At 38.5% G+C, this 18,062-nt stretch overlaps 2 protein-coding genes across 2 annotated transcripts in view; one reads left to right on the top strand and one right to left on the bottom strand.

Annotated features, from left to right (window-relative positions):
- LOC124303066 (uncharacterized) overlaps positions 1 to 18,062 on the bottom strand; it is a 43,649-nt gene that overhangs the window by 10,531 nt on the left and 15,056 nt on the right. The window contains exons 4-6 of the mRNA XM_046759825.1: positions 13,017 to 13,081; positions 4,869 to 4,933; positions 4,089 to 4,169 (exon numbers count right to left, since the gene is read on the bottom strand). Coding sequence (XP_046615781.1) covers positions 4,089 to 4,169; positions 4,869 to 4,933; positions 13,017 to 13,081 — 211 coding nt within the window. The remainder of the gene's footprint in view (positions 1 to 4,088; positions 4,170 to 4,868; positions 4,934 to 13,016; positions 13,082 to 18,062) is intronic.
- Positions 255 to 11,149, top strand: LOC124303065 (uncharacterized). The gene is made up of 2 exons (XM_046759824.1): positions 255 to 3,080; positions 10,898 to 11,149. Exons 1-2 carry the CDS (start codon positions 2,447 to 2,449, stop codon positions 11,008 to 11,010), a joined length of 747 nt encoding a protein of 248 aa, XP_046615780.1. The 5' UTR covers positions 255 to 2,446; the 3' UTR covers positions 11,011 to 11,149.

Genomic DNA, 18,062 nt, shown 5'->3' with positions numbered 1-18,062 from the left:
TGGCGCCACCGACGGCCAAGAAATAAGAGAGACAGATAAATTGGGAGTTCGAGCAGGAGACAAAGAGAGAGCAGAGAGAGAGAGAGAAAGATAAAGTGAGATCGAGGGTGTGTGGAGAGAATTGGGGCGAAGAGGGCGGGACGGAGGCGCAATTGGCTCTCCCCTTCCCTGTGACACCCGGTTTGCCCCTCCCCGACGGGATCGGGAGAGTGTGGAGTTGCCGTGTGACGCTGAATCAAAAACTCTACGCGTTCAAACGGCGTTCCACAACCGCCCGGTCAAGATCGCGACGGAGGCGCGCGCGCAGTGTTTTGAAATAAAAAAAGAAAAAAAAAAAAAAGCAAACAAAGCTTCGAGAGAAAGAGAGAAATCGAAAGGAAGAAAGAAGGAGAGTTTTAGTTGAAAGTCCCGCGTTCGGTTGTCGTTCATTTCGTTGATTCTCGACCAGGAAACCAACCTCGGCTCGATTTTAATCCCAGATTTCACGATATAAGGAAAAAAAAATTAAAATAACGCGATTTTCTCGTACACGCAAGAATTCCTGTACATCTATACATAGAACGCGATAACGCGCAGTGGTAGTGGAGTTCTGCCTTGCCACTGCTGCAACTGTCATTTTTGTTATTGGCGGGAAGTGTGATATGCACACGGGTGGTGTACGCGTATCCATGCAGACTTATGCGTATTGCCACATCGTGTGGCTTAAGTGAATACATGCAACACCCACGAGGAGACATTCAATGATTACCTGTATACAGTGTCTGTTACACGTGTAGATTTGAGAAAAGAATTTTTTTTTTATTGCTGCTAAGATTATTTTCTTGTCTCAAAAAAGTGGAGGAGATTATTGAATGAAATCTCTTTTTTAAAATACTACTTAAAACACGAGCACCAAGGTGCCGATGATAACGAAGTAGTTTTGTCGTCGGAAGAATATTAATAACAGTAATGATAATTCAACCATTGATAATTACAACCTGAGTATAACGTCGTGAAGTAAGAAAACACGAGAAGAATAAAGTCGAAGAAAAAAACGTCACACGCGTTGCAAAAAAAAAAAAAAAGCATAAAAATCTCATTCTGGCATATCTCGCCGTCCTTATTTCTCGACAACTTCCACGGATGCCCGTCTCTCCACCACAGTCCTCAAGTCGCTGGTTGGTTGTGTTGGTGTAGTTTAAGGTTTGTGCGAGCTCCGCGCTCAGAAGTTCCTCAGGCCTCGCGCACCGACCGCAACGTTGCCAGATTTTCAATATTCTCCACAACCCGCGCTCTCTCTCGTCGTCGACAGCGTTGACTTGCTCGCTCGCTCGCTGCTTCCAGAACACATAAAAACCCGCCTGTGTATATACGAGCACGCATACAGAAGCGGAAGTTAAACCGTGAGCTGGTCACTTAACTGCGCGGGCGCGTCAAGTCCTCGAGGTTCCTACCACGCGAGAAAGAGAAGCATCGAAGAGAGTTTGATCATCATCACCGTGGTCGACGTCGTTTCGTGAATCGGAATTTTCTTACGTGCCCAGATCAAGTGTAACAGAAGAGAAGTGCGCGATATAAACCTAGGAATAATCGTCGGAGTACTGTTCAGTAATCTTTCCACAAATCGATCAAAAAGTGAAAGAAGTCGAGGAAGCCCGCGCATTTTTCTTTCTCGTCCATTCCAACTCGGTTCGCACTGTGTGCGTGTGTATATGCGTACGTGTGTACGGAGCTCGTTTGGAAACTTCGAGTGTAGTTGCGCATCGGTGTCAAGTGCGTACGTGTTTACGCGGGCCGTGTGATAAATAGTCCCGTGTGATTTCACGCTCGCATTCAAGTGGTGGAATTTGTGTTCAAAGTAGTGGAAAGTGGTGTTTCAAAAGCACAGAGTCTCGACTTTTGACCGTGCGGTTAGTACCGAATACCGATTCGATTCGGCGTGCGCCCCACAGCAACGCGATTCAGCGCCTGTGAAAATCCACACGAGAAACAGATATCCTTAAGTACGTGAGAGAAAGTATCCCGATACCGGCCTCCAAAGCATTCTAAACGTTCCCGTACAACATCGTCTACTATAATCGTTGCGAAAACGGTCTAAATCGGGGTTGAAACTCTTGGGAAATGGATATTTGAGTGAATAAGAAGAGGTCGGTGCAGCGATAAAAGAGGCGGACATTTTGAACGACGATAGTTCGTCCGTCTCTCTCCCACCTTCTGGCCGAGTCCGGCAATAGAGGAGGCGTGTAATAATCGTTGTGTGTCGTCGTAACTGCGCGCGCGGGGCGAGAATCGCGCCTGTGTGTCGGTGAGTCGCAAGTTCCTGTGTGTTTGCCTGTCGGTGCCCAGCGCGGCTAGGAATCGAGACGAGACTAGGCGGTGGACCGAGACGGGCGACTCGCGTGTGCTGACCAAGAGACTCGCGGAGCGCCGCGCCGCGGCGACAAGAGGCATCCAAGGGGCGAGAGATATGAGCGCGCGAGTTTTGAACCCGATGCTAATGACGGAAATGGGCCGGAGTTCGGTGGGCGGCTTGCAGCAGGGCCGCGGCCGCGTCGTGCCGACGAAGGCTGAGCTGGCTCCGATCCGACGGGACCTTTTCGGGCCCATCGATCACGCGGCAGCCCGCGCCCTTGCCGAGCGTGAATTGCAGGCTCAATCGCGTCTGGACGCGGAGCGATGGGGCTTCGACTTCCAGTCCGGGGTGCCGCGGTCCTCGACGAGGTACACCTGGGAGGTCATCGCGCCGACGGAGGTCGTCCCCGAGCCCTACGCCCTCCGGGGCATGCCCTACTTGCGGAAACACGCTCCCAGCACACCCCGAAAACCGGCTAAGGTCAAGGCGGCCACCCTCGCCAACAGCGAGGCCAAGCCTTCCACCGTCACGACCACCCCCCTAATCGCGAGAAACGCCGAGATGACGCCGCCCCAGGAACACCGCGTTCCAGACATCGACGATCGGTCGGACGACGAAACCACTCCCGACGCCACTCGTCCTCACGATGAAGAACGCGAACTCGACGAGGTCAGGCTCAAACAGTCCCCCGACGATCCGACCACTCCCGTTCTGCCACACGCCGCGAGGAAACAGTCAACGATCACCGGTGAGCCCTTCTTTTTTTATTAAATACTGCACGATTCGTGACCGAAGACGATATCCTCCCCCTCATACTGCTCTTTTCGTTCTTCGGACATTTAGAACTCCTCGCAGAAACTGGTTGTGGCCAATGAACATTGCATTTCCTTCATCGTTCATGAATGAGAAAGATGATATGCTTGAACGATACTCTTCGTGATGATGTATGTAAATGAATGAAAAGAAGTTTTGGGGAAAAATCATATCAAATTTTTGCACTGAGACGACGAATCCAACGGTACATCAATCTAGTATAGCATATCTCAGACAGCACTAGAGCCAAAAAATTCGTCGAAAAAAAGCATATAATTATACGCATGTAGAGGTATTTGCATGAAGTTTTTCGCGGTCATATATTATGATCACTTTTTACTAAATTCTTTATGGTTGTAGAGAAAATCAGGTTTGCATGTTTACTTCGCGTTCGAACAAGCAACGACTCGATCGTTTTTATCACATCGATCAGTAGTAGGTACCATATGCGTGAATACCGATGATGGAGTAAAACTTCTTTTTAATACTTGAAGCAAAATTGTTTATACTAAGCAATTGTACGAATAGTAACATTTTTCACCTATAAAATTCCAGTTATGGAATCTTTCATCCGGTCTCTTCTTCTGCCCCCTTAATTTGTTCTTTCACTCTATCCTCTACAATTTTGCGTATAATATACCAAACGAAAGCCTATATGTACCTCTACTGTCCTGTGTCGTAAATTTTAATACCCGTGGATAAAAAAAATAATATAAAAAAGACGTGCACGTGCCGTGCTTCATTCATACAAAAAGAAGTTCCTCCTCACTCTTGACAATCCTCTGTAACCTGCACGTGAATAACATGTATGTCATACACAATATATGCTGTACTACCTGAAAAACGTACTGAACCGAAAAATCCTTATGTACATATTTAAGAAGACAACTGTAGTAATGTGTTTTTTATACTCGTTTTATCCGGTTTAAAATAATTTACCTACCATTCTCCCGAATGCCTCGTGCAAAGATGATCATCGTCATCGCCGTGGTGACACAAAGTTTTTTGTCTGCGACGTAGTTTTCTGCAACACAAACGAACGAGAGTGTCAAATTAATACAAGGTTGAAGTTAGTAACTACTGTAACGCTATCAAAACTGAACGCTTAACGAAAAATCACTATTTCGCAGCTTGAGAGTGACTTGAAAGAAGTTCTCTTTGCAAAAATATCAGCTCCGTAATACCGTGTGAAAGTTGACTGAATTTTATTGATAGATGCAGTCCCAAAGTTGCGAAATAACAAGTTTTCCCAAAAATGCATCGTTACGTTCTAACGTTATAAATTCCAACCTCTTAAATTAATATATTGCAATGACAATATGTATTATATAAATGCATCTGAGGGTTAAACACACATGCATAAACGAGGACGCGATTTGCGCATAAATTATCGTGTTATCTGCGACACTGCAATACGTATGTGTATATGACGATTTACGAGCACCTTCGGAATAACAACAGCAAGCAGCTACTGCACTGTCTGATCTTAACAATCGGCTAACAAAATTGGAACGACCTTGTCGTCGGCCGCTCAAATACACTCATATTTGTGTTTATATGATAATACCTATCATAAACTCGATTTTACACACACACACACACACACACACACACACACACACACACACACACACACACACACACACACACATTTTTGTACGTGCAGCACGTATACAGTAACAACACGATGATAACTATAATACGTGTTTCCGTAGGTACTGACCAACTCTCACTGTTGCTCCGTTGTCGTTGTCGCCATTTCGTATCGCATCGTCGTCACTGTTCGCTCTTTAAATTATTATTATTATTATTATATATACTGTTGCTAGATAGTTTTTACTTTAATACGCAATAATAATTAATTCATACCGGAAGTGAATTTTAAGTTATTATAGGTATGCAAACTAATCAAATCTTCAGCCAATCAATAAAGCAAGCTTGTGACCACTTCGAGTTGTATTACAATCAATCGAATTTCTGAAGAAAAAAAGTACTTCACTCCGATTCGATTAGCAATCTTTTGATCAAAACTTTCGAATACATTTTCATGTTTACTGTATATAACATGTGATTTAAACCAACGTTCATCATCTTATCGTTTCGTCAAATATCCTCCAATATTTACGTTATACATATACCCTTCTTTCATAAAGTAAAAAGTTTGAGCAACTCGTACCATCGGGTGAATTTCAATGGCCTGATATTATTTTTTTCGCACGTTTCCCGCGAGCGTTTCTCCGTTTCTTCTCACTATATGTATACATAATTATTTTTTACATTTGAGTACTTTCATCTGGTTATTTCTTTCCGTCTCTGATGAGTTTAGTTTCTTTTCCCATCAAAATTTCACTCCCTCATCCCCAACTTGTAATCGTAATATTGAAACGGTAAAACATCCCACCGTGTGTACACAATGCTGCACCCATTATATTCATACCCGCGTACGTATACCTATGTATATTATATCTATACTCCGTTCCATCCCACACGTCGCAACTATTTCTGTCCTGTGACGCGTCGTTGTCGCGTGCGTTTGCCGCTGCTCTTCGCTTGCTGCGGTCTCTAGGATGATGCCGAATCGTGTTGTGCGCACGTTCCATGTGTGTACGTAAAACAGTGTTGTACCGATGCAAAATACACGAGGGAACAGGGAGTAAGAAAGAGAGAGGACAACTTCTGGCACACGAAATATTCGTTGTGTATACTCACTCGTACGTGTATAACGCTGATTTTGATTACGTGGTTGTACCGTGCACTGTACACTCAATTGTACACATAGGTGCAAAGAAACAGTGATTGTAGATAACAGACACGAGATTTGTATGCATACACGCGGATTTAACGATAAAAAGCAACGTATTTTGTTCCTGGCGTGTATAAAATAAATAAATAATGGAGAAAAATAGAGTCCCCTGTTCTCTCTCAATCGTTGTTTACGTTTACATATGACGCTACTTGTACACAAACACCTCCTGCTATTCACATGATTTTTAATACTGCATACGTATGTAATCACACGAAACATTTTCACACCGAATTTATACTGATGAGCTTTCATCTTCATACATCTACTTTATTCCCTCGGCCCGCGTTATAAGATGATGATAATAATTATAATTACATGATTACGTATATTACCAACGTAATTTCCGAAACTTAAATTATACCTATCCGGTAAAAAATATTTGTTGGTCGTATCCCGACGAATTTAACGATAACGAAAGAGGAGGGGAGGGGTCACCAGCAACTTGTATTCGCAAAAGTGCGCACTTGCGGGAGGGGGATGCGAAAGGGCCTAATTCCGAATTATTTGGTGGCGAAACTTGAAGTAAAGAAATCAAACTTTTACGAAACAACAAACTTCCGAATGGTCGGAAAGCCGACGGCTCAATATTCCGAAAATTGCAAGTTCGGATAGAGAAAACTTCCGAAAAGTACAATTACTCACAGAGCGTAGTTTATTCAACGAGCGGGTGTAAAGAATTGGAAAACCCGAAAATCAGAAGAATTACCAGATTTCCGAACGTAAAAATATCGAAAATCCAAAAGAAAGAAAAATCAAAGTGGTGAAATTTCTCCAAGCCAGAAATTCATAGAACTCAAAATATATGACCATTCGGAATTTCGATGTTTCATATTCTTAATTTTTCTCACTTTCGCACTTGCGGAGCTTTGACTTCTCGAAGTTATGCTCTTTCGGAATTTGGTGGTTTCGGAACTTTTCACATTCGGAATTTCAATCCCGATCCATTTTCACAGACGTACGGCATAAATAATAAACAAATGCAAAAGAGAGCGACGATGCCGCGGGTGCAGACAGTTTATAAAGACAATAAACACGGTGCTCGGTTAAATACGTCACGTTACACGTTACGTTGTGTGCAGGCCGTAAACTACGGCGTCAGTTTATAACAAGCCATGAACAACGCGTCTCGGATTCGCTGGTTCGCCGTTCTCCCAGTGAGCGACCGTTCGAAATTCGAATTTTTCACTCGTGTAACGGTTTTCTCTCTTTGCTGCGTGTCCGAGGCATTTAACGGAGGTGGTGATGATGGTGTGTGCATGGGGCGAGGAGGAGGGCTAGAAAGCGGTCAGCTGTTACTTGCTTGCCGGTATCGCGTGTCGAATATGGAACTAGAGATCGGGGGGGTTAGCTCTGAACATTCTCTTATCCTGTACGCACGTGAATTCGTACACAGGTATACGGAAAAGTACACACACCCTTTTACCGTCTGTAAATGAGACATGGTATTTTATACGTCGTATGAATCAATATTGAATCGAATACCGGCTATAACCAAATTTAAATGTACGGGACAACGGATACAAATATATGTGTACAATTTTTTTACTGGAACATGGTCGAAACGCTGGAACATTAGTTTACTGTCATAATTAAAAAGTCTTCCCGAAGTGGTGGGTTTTCATAGCTCAAGTCGAAAATGTGCGACAGTCTCACAGCGTGTATATGATTTTTCTCGTTCAACGTTTAAAGAAAAAGATACGCTTATTCTCCAGTTTCTTCTCGTGGGTTTTTTCTCCGAAATAATCGTGCAGTGGATAGTTGAATAGTCTGCAAAAATGATGATGCCTGTTTTTACATTGGAGCAAAACCGGAATAATCCGTTCGGCGTACAATCATCATTCTTCCCGAATTGAAACAAGGTCGAAACCTGAAGAGATGGCGCGCATTCATTAATGGGCTCGTAAACGATACTGTGAAGTCGATTTTCAGAAAAGTTTTGGTCGTTGTATATATTTTTGTATAAAAGAATTTTTCTCACGAATGAATTCATTGGTGTTAAAACCGAGCGACTTATTTCAGGTCGAAGAACTACCATTCAACACCCCATGTTCCACGATTTACAAAAAAAAAAAAAATTATATGAACGGTTGTAGTATAAACTTTAACGTTGTCAATTATTTACGCGCGAAAGATCAGCTGTTGTGTTTTGTTTTACACGTGATGAAAGATACGGTGGTAAAATGAGAATAAAAGTGTCAAAATTCAATTTTGACATTGAATAACTTTTCGGCGAGTATAGCTTTATCATATAACGAATGAGACATTAGTTTTTTTGTCTACAGAGATTTCAATTCTCAACAAACATATGATTTGAGTATTTCTGTATTTTCACCCGTTGGCGAGTTATAAAATTCAGAAGTAACGAACAAAATTTTTCTCGTGTTAAATGAATGCAGGGAAATGAAAAACTGGAAAGTAGAACCTTTAAATGTTCATGGCTCATACTTTAACGGAAAGACACGTTATTTCACAATACCGTAACTATTGAACGTGTGACTGTGAAAAAGAAAAAATAGTTGATTTTGTTGAATCACCGTAACATATGTATATATATATATATATACATATATATATATATATATATGTATAATATACGTAGGCTGCACATATGTCGAGGGGGTAAATTTCTCTGCACGTGATTCACCCTCGCTTATACACACCACGCATCTGTGATTCGACGGTATAATATATATGTAGAAGAGCTCGACCCTTTGTGTATTTCGAATGAACGTGTGTCTGAATGATGGGACGCACGCAGAGAGAATCGGACGCACTACTATAACCGTGTGACTGACACGCGACCGTTGAATGACGACTGCGATGCATTGAAGAAGAGGGGTGGCGATGAGTGAAGCTCACCCTCCTCGCGGGTTGGACAAATAAATTTCCCCCGCGACTTTGATAGTTGCAATAAGAATAATAGATAGGGTCAAAAATGAAAGGAAACATCTATAACCGTAAAATTATCAGAAATTAGACGAAATGTTAAAACTTACAGAGTGGAACAGCATATCGTGTAACGAGGAGGCAAACTCTGTCTTTTGTCGGGCCGAGCGTAAGTTTGCAATACGAGTCGTAAGTGAGCACGCGTCCGAGCCGAAGAGGAATATTGCAAATAAGCGAGGCGAAAAGAGCGTTGCCTCCTTGTTGCACACGATTCTTTATATAACGAGAGTATGTTACGCGTTTTTTCACAAAGCACGAAATTGAGGCTAAGGTCGCGTGATGTTGGATTTGTTCGCGACGGCGCATGCGCGCAGTACAGAAAATACCACTTTTGACTCATAGGTGTTGAAAGTGGTCTTTTCATGGACCGTCGTAGAAACGGGTACTTTGTGCACTGAAAACATGAATAAAAAAACGCAAAAGACATGCTCGCGTTGTATAAAAGTTATTCTCGCAAGTTATTTACTCAATTTGCATAAAAAGCGTGATTATTATACCTATATCATTATACTTATTACGTACCGTTCCAATAAAAAATATCATTATAACTTTACGATCATAATGATATACTTGTACATAAAATGCATCGGCAGATTAGACTAATTAGCTCTGCACTTTGCAATGTTTTATCTCTTGTCTGCGTGTGCGTGTGTTTCATTTTCTCTCATATAGGTATTTTTTTATTTCTTTTATTTACGTACATTCGGTTTGATTTATTTTATTAATTTTTTTCTCTCTTCTTATCTCTCACTTTATCTCAAATTTATATTTTGCTACCCGAATTAAATTGAGTGTACAAAACATGTGTTTTCACTGTTTGACCGCGAGGTACAAACTCGCGGATTGCGATTACATGAATAAAAAAAAAAGTGCGATATAAACCTAATACATATATATGTAGATATACAAACATACAGACATACACACACATGTATTATAATGTTCGTGGGAGTCGCGTTTAGCCGTTAAATATATGCGATAATTACGTTTACGATAAGGTAGTTGAATAAGTATAATTAAGATGAATGGAAAAAAAAACCTAACAAAGAAAAAGGATAGAAAAAAAATCGACTCTGGCACTTCGACGTATAATTATGCTCATATATGTAATAATACATACCCATACTTGATACCGATTAAATACTCTCCATAATTCTCTCTTTTATGTTGTTACTTATCCATGCATACTCTCGATACGTTATTATAAGCGCGTTGGACCGATAAGATTACAATAAATAAACAAACACGTTCAAAAATAAAACACCACATACACGCATGATTAGTATTTTAGACATGTATGATATACAGCGTAATTAAGAGAGAAGATTATCCAGGGGCGAAAAAGAGGAAAGCTCACGTTTACCCTGCTACGCAGATTGTGAGTCATACGATACGATATACGTAATATATTGCGAGATGCCCTCTCTTTCGACATGTTACAGCGCGTTGATCTTGATTGCGGGCTTTCTTTTTTACCCTGAAATTCGTATATACATATTTTTTATACCGTGTGATAAGAAACCAATACGTTCGCAATTTGCAATTTCTTTACTCTTGTCGTTTTCACTGTCTGCCCATTTTAATTACACGGCCGGATTGCGATCCCCCCTTTTACCCGTGTCCTTGAAACGGGAGAGAAGTTCAAATGATAATTATCTATCTGATATAAGAATTAACATTACGTTGCACTGATCACGTATATTTTTCTAACATATGTATGTGTTTTAACATTACATTATATATATATATATATATACACATATGTATATTACTTCGTATTCTTGTGTATAACGACGGATTTAGTAAACCATAATGTTAAAACACATACGTACATGTATAAAAAAATACGCAAACCAGAATTAACGAAGAGCGAATAACCGGTTTCGATAATTCATCTTTATACAATACGACGCATCGTTGATATGTATATGGAAAAAAAATAAAAACTAACCAAAAACAATTCGCTCGTTATTAATTATCATTTTCATTGTGTGTTTCAGACTTTATGAAGAGTCGCAAGCGTTCGTTGAAAGGCACGTCGTCGAAGAGCGGCAGCATCGTGATCGAACCACCGGAAAAAATATCCCGTAACGCGGGACAAATACGCAGCTAAGAGAGAAATGCAGTTACGCGCGTGTATATATACATATATATTATATACGATATATGTATGTGTATATATATATATGTGTATATATGTATATATATACATATGCAGAATTTAAATCCGATTATTATTCTTATAATATGTCTATAATAATAATGTTCTTTTTTTCTGCGGTCCTTTTCGTTTAAAAATTATTTTGATGATGATGATGATGATGATGATGATAATGATGGAAATATATATATGTGTATATATATATAATGAAATTATAATTGATAAGTATAAATTTACCAAAATACAATAAACGCAAAAGGCCATTATACGCATACCTCCGAGAACGATTCATTCGTTAAACATTAATTACAATTATACAAATATTATATTATTACGAGTCTCGTTCGTACAATTTTTGTTGTTAACAATATTTTTCGTATGGTATATTATACGTGTATGTGAAATATAATGTAACATTAGTAACAAGTACTAGTTATAACTGTAGTGATGATAATTAATAGTAATAACGACAACAGCAACACGATAACGAGAATAATAATGATGACAATAATGAGGGTAAAAACAATCGTAGTAATCGGGAAAAAAATATCGAAGATTTTACCGCAACTGTATCTTTTTATTTATTTATTTAAAATTAGTTCCGTTGGTTTTTCATTTTCTTAAAAGCTTTGTAAAGTTATGCCACACCTATTTAATTAATGGTCGTTTTGTTTTTAAATCGACGCAAGCTGAATAATTAATCCAGAATTGAGAGATGGAGGATAAAACGAGTGACATAAATAAATTTATTGCGGTTAATCGATGCGTTGATCATTATTACCGTCATCGTTATTATTATTATTACTTTTACTATTGTTCTTGTCGTTGTTGCCGTTACTGTCAGTATAAATTTTCTTCTTCCGTTTAACGTCGTCGTTTTGCTTTCCATTTTTTTTTTCAAATTTTTTTTTTCACGCTACTACATGTAGTAGGTTATGTTTTTTTTTTTTTTTTCTTGGATGGAATTGCGAAACAAATATACATGTAAAAGAAATAACAATAAATAATAAAAACAACAATAATATGACTAGGGTATAGGCAAATATTATTGGCAATTTGTGTAATTGCCAAGAAAAGAAAGATGGGAAAAATGAAAACGAAAAAAAAAAAAAAATAGTAAAGATAAAAATAATGATCTAGTGATAAAATTTATATAATGTAATATATTAATCGTTTGTTTGTTATACTCCAATGCCACTCATGTATATTTATACACACGTACTCACAGAAATACGTAAAGTGGAAAATAGAGAAGAAGAGGAAGAAGAAAAATATCGGTGGCAAAAATTTGTCAAATTCGTTGTGTAATTTTTTTTTCTTTGTTTGGTTAGTTGATAATTAACAAAGAGATTATTTCAGACAAGTCAGAGTCGAACGGTGCAGAAAATTTATTCACGACACGGTAAATTGAAATTCGATTTTGAGACGGGATCGACGTGAAACCGAAATATTTCGATCTGTTCTCAAACATCGTTACCACGAAACGAAAGTTAACTTATTTAACTGAAGTACAGAAAACTAGAGGAACGAAATTTTAACGAGAGTAAAAATTTTACAGATCAGAACATATCTCGAATTTGTGTGTGATTTGAATGTTATTTTATAAATACCGAAATGTGAGGAGAATTTTTTATTCAAATTTTGATATTCACAGAGAAATTATTGTAGTTTCTGTTCGAATCGTTCAAAGTGTAACGAGAGTAGTTTTTCAGTCTTTTAACTGGTGCAAAATAAAAACAGATGAACGCAATGCCCAACTGTTGAGTTGTTTGATGAAAGATATATACACGAGTAAAATGGTTATTCTATGAAAATTCAAAAGAAAATTTATAAAATTGTGTCACATATCGTAAACCAAGATTTTTGCTAACTCTCTCTTCTTCTTCTTCTTCGGTTCCCCATATTCTTCTCTAATTCAAATAATACAATTGTAAGTATGTGAATTATACAATACATACCCCGAAAGTTTCAACGAGTTGTGAATTTCCACTCTCCTCATCCTTCCTTCTTTCTTCAAAAAAATCTAAAAACACACGTAAATACAATGAATATATTACACGAATTAGAATCATTTCAAGTTCTGAAAATACACGAGAAACATGGAAAAACAGAGACCAGAACTTCGAATCCTTTACCCAAACAACATAATGATATGTTCAACACACACAAGACACAAGCATCCAAGAGAGAAGTGTAAAAAAACGAGAGAACTTTCTTTCTCTTGCTAGAATAAAGTAAAAGAAATTATTTTTTTTCTCTATCCCTCGTGAAATCGATTCGTACATACCTACAAAAGTTTCTTCCCGACCTATAAAGACTTCGATTAACAGAGTTGGTCAGGGAAAATTTGAGTAAACTGAAAAAGTTTTACAAGTGAAACGAAGTTGTTCAAAATTCAGCAAAAAAAATCCCCTAAATAAAAATAAGCAAAATGCATAAACTTATAATAATTATTATTATATATTGATGTAACCCTGTGATGTATTAGTATGATCTCAGTAAACATAACTAATTAGCGCGTACTTTTTAATTATGTGGTAAAATGTAATATTATGTTATAGATTTTATCGTGTCTATATTTATACATGTGTGTATAATGATTATTACTACTATTATCATTACTATTGTTATTATTAATAATAATAATAATGAAAGCACTATAAGATCGTACTGCAAGAAGAGATGACACTGTGCGACGATTGTTGTTAGTATCATTATTATCGTTTTCATCGTTACTGCTTTTATAACACAGATAGCGAAAGAAAAGATTTACGAATAACAGATTCAGAATATCCATATTTATATACGCATAAGTTGAAAAATAAGGTGGGTCTTTTTTTTTACATCAAATATTACAGACACATGAAGCATCGGTAATAACAATAATAATGATGATGAATATAATAACAATCTCGTAATAAAACGAAAAAAGATGAAGTAAAGAAAAATCTATTAATTCGCAAGTAATGAATTTATTTTGCGTCAAGAAGCGAGCAAGACAGAAAACAAGACGGACAGAAGAGAAAGAAGAGGTGAACATTTTTCTTTCTTTTCCTCCTCGATACAGTATTTAATACACACGCCCGCATGCACGCGCACACACATGTATGTCGTTATTTTTGCTGTTGTGATTATTATTGTCGACTAATTCAAACACAAGTTGATTATTATCATCATCATCGTCATCATCATTGTCACTGTCATAATTGTACACAGATTAAAAAGTACACGCTATGTGCATTATGGTGAATATACCATACACATTATACATAATGAAGATAAATTCGAGTAACATAATTATAATAATAATTACAACAGTAGATATATATATATATATATATATATATATATATATATGCGCGTGCATGTGCGGTATGTAGGTATGTATATGTATACTAGAGTGTTTCAAAAAAACCGACTATTTTTTTTTCCGAAGAACATTGAAAAATCTTAAATCACTTAAATACACAATATTATTGATTTTAAAATTAAAAATATAGACTTCCAATGAAATGTTAATTAATAAATTTCATTAATCAACGATATGAGTCAGTTTTGTAGCATTTATAAATTAATAACATCATTATTTCATACGGTTCGATGTTTGAGGCCTGATACTCCGAAACGACTTACCTTACGCAAATCTTTATTAGGATCTTTTTTGTAGAGCGTAAAATTTCCTACAAGAACATGTTTTTTTTTATATCTTCACACTGATTCGTCTTCGAGCAATAAAATTCTAAATTTAAAAAAAAAAATTTCCCATGTTATTTAAATGGGAAATAGAAAATTGAGAATCGCCACCGCTAAATATCAATATTAAGAGCTCATATTTTACCGAGGTCATTTTTGAGGGACGCTCGGAAGATTTTTCAATGTTCTTCGAAAAAAAAGAAAATAGACGGTTTTTTTGAAACATTCTAATGTATACTCGAGCATTACACCTATCATATACATATCACCTAGTATATACATGTACCTACAATGATGAAAATTACAAATTGAAAAAGATTTAAAGGAGAAAGTAACGGTAGTAATAGCAGTAGTAGTAGTAATGGTAGTAATAATAATAACAATAATAGTAACAACAACATCAATAATAATAAGAATAATCAATAACGATAACATTACTATTATTGAGAGAAGAAGAAGAGGAATAAGATAAAACAAAAAAAATAAAGAAAGAAATCACTAACCTATACATACCCAAAATACAGTGCTATTGTTTATTTAAAAAAAAAAAAAAAAAATCGTGAAATCTATTTCGATGAATTTTTTTCACCTCCTCCTTCTCCCTGAACTCTTGAGAATTCTCAATATATCGATCGATTCTTCGCCTTCTTATTCTTCCGTATTAAATCTCCTAATTTTATTCGCACGCGATCTAGATCGACCGATGAATTCGTATCACCGAGTATAAAAATGACAACGACCGCGCAAAAAACACGCCGTTTAAGCAATAAAATCGAATCTCGTGATAGGTCATTCACGCAGGCGTATAATCCAATGATGGATCTGAAGTTTATACGCTTCCAACATTGATGATCTATTTTCGATCCATCTCATGGCGGCCCAAGCCGATACTCTTGTTGTTGTACGCTGGCGGTGATAAAAATACACTTCACCTCTGAATCTTGCGTTAATAGATTTTAACGGAGTGATAAAGGAATTGAGGATATTTGATTTGGAATGTGCCATTTCTTTCTCTTCTCATCCTCCCATCATCGAAACGCGAATATAAACTGTCACAATAATCGTACACAAACTGATATCACGATTATAATTCGCGTTCGAAATTCGGCAAGGTAACGCACAAGGAAAATAGAGGAAACAAAGTCAAATCTCTGGCAAATCAATTTTCAACGTTATTCGCACGTTCTCCTATTTTTTCTTTGTTTTTTCCTTGTTCTCGAAACGAGCGCAGGTGCGTGGGATAATTTCTCACATCCAATTCCATCGTACCTATTATATGCATTACGCAAAAACTGGTCGTGGAATGAGGCAAGCTGCGGGCAAAATCTCCGATGTTAACGGTCTAAAAGCCTGGCCTTGTTTTCGCCTTGAAGTGAATCGCGACTTCCGGTGCCTGAAAACGTCGTGAATATTGTTGTAATATAACCGAGTCTTCAAAGAATACGAAGAACTATGCGTGGCAAACGTCGTCGCAATATATTATCGAACGACGAAGCGAACGTTTATCGGAAGAAAGACTATTTGACTCGTTCTCAAATTTCACGCGTTTTTCTTCAACGACCATTTTTCCATCTGCAATATCTACGCTCTCGCCTTTTTCGTTGTCCCATTGAATTCAATCCGCTGCACCTCTCAGTTACATAATACAACAACAATAACCCTTTGAACGGAAATGCCGAGAAGCCTGTTGCGACGATTCTCGAGACCAACAGCCAGCAATTATACGATTATACATTGTAGAGAGAATCAGTAAAATAACGAAGCTTTGATATTTTCCCTCAATTTAATCTACGTTTCATCTACCTAGTTTTTCCTCTACGAGAGAAACTGAGATTAGTTTATCAATCTTGTTCCTCGGTTTGCAAACTGACGCATAGTTTTCAACTTGACGAATGAAAATCTATGACGTATCGCGTACAGCGGCTGACACCGGTGTGATATCGGTATCACCGTATGTTTCATTATCGTATAACTATCACTATTTTGAAAGTAAACCGCGCGTTTGAACGCGTATTTTCGTATATAGAGGTTGGCGAACAGCGCCGGCGGGTTCCGCCGTTATTAAACCGCTATAACCGACGCAGCAAGCGAACAGCAAAAGCGGCAATCAACAACAACGGCGGCTTTCACTTCGGAACAAGTTTATTACTAACTGAATTCATATCCGTGATACAGCTGTTGGAGAGCTCGTACACCAACATAACATAAGTATAGGATTACGAGAACGATGAAAGATTTCCGATCATTGATCTACGCTGAAATCATTCACGCGGTGTGTTTGTTTTCGGTGAAACGCAACACATCCTCGACGTAGAAATCGTAAAACGTATCCGACGATTTGGGGCAGGACGTTAAGGTGATTCGAAAAGGATCGAACGACACTCGCCGTGCTGTTTTGCTCGATAGATAATAAAAGGCGCCACCGCCAGAAGCAACGATCATCGTTTGGCCGAGTGGGTTTTCTTCTCCTCTGATCGCACCGTATCACCCTGCTGCACGACCCGCGTTTACCGACCGACGAAGAACGAGGAATCTGATTTCTGCCGTCGGGTTTGTTCACCGCGATGGATGCAGGTCGTGTTGGAAAGTCGAAACTGTACTCCAACATGCGCCAATTCACTCGTACGTTCGCATAGCCTCCGAACGGCAAACGGTAAGTGCCGATCGCCTCGTCTATCGCGTTAGGAAAAATATTCCTCAGAAATATTTCGCTGAGAAATTGGCCCGCATGTCTTTCGAATCGGGGTCGAGACGTAATTCGTTTCGATTCGAAACACTCTCAGTTATGTAATAAATAACCAAAAGTGAATAAAACTGAAGACTGTAAGATGATAATTCGGACTCACATCACGATTCCGCGGTGTGTATCATGACATGACACGAATACAAGCAAAACATGGATCGTATACGTATGGTCGATGGTGTGTTATATGATGAAGAAGCGTTCGCGCTTTTTTTAATCCTAAACGCGTTTCCGCTTGAGTTATGGCGTGTCCGCAAAACGGTACTCCGTATTTTTGCTTGCTTCTGCCCGTTTATACTATATGTGTACGTGTGCATTGTGCACGTACCTAGAAACAGACACTTGCGCGTGTGGGTAAAAGATAATAACAAACCGAGAGAAGAAGAAGGAGCGACCGCGCTTGTGAACCACTACCTTCTTCTTCTTCTTTCTCTTCTTTTACTTCGACACACCGCAACAGCCACGGTAACGGGTTTTCTTCCTCCTTCTGAGGTCGGTGTTCCGACGGCTCGTGACTTGCTAGCTTCCGGTCTACGATTGTACTGTTATCGCTGCATCACGACGCAAA

This window comes from Neodiprion virginianus, chromosome 4, assembly GCF_021901495.1.
Source record: "Neodiprion virginianus isolate iyNeoVirg1 chromosome 4, iyNeoVirg1.1, whole genome shotgun sequence".
Classification (NCBI taxonomy): Eukaryota; Metazoa; Arthropoda; class Insecta; order Hymenoptera; family Diprionidae; genus Neodiprion; species Neodiprion virginianus.
The sequence above is the reverse complement of the archived record's forward strand: the minus strand, read 5'-3'. Positions and strand labels throughout refer to the sequence as shown.

Bases quoted from the DNA above. Each gene is read 5' to 3' on its own strand.
- LOC124303065 (XM_046759824.1), top strand. From the start codon at position 2,447: ATGAGCGCGCGAGTTTTGAACCCGATGCTAATGACGGAAATGGGCCGG. The intron at 3,081-10,897 runs GTGAGCCCTTCT...TGTGTGTTTCAG, and splicing joins GAAACAGTCAACGATCACCG to ACTTTATGAAGAGTCGCAAG.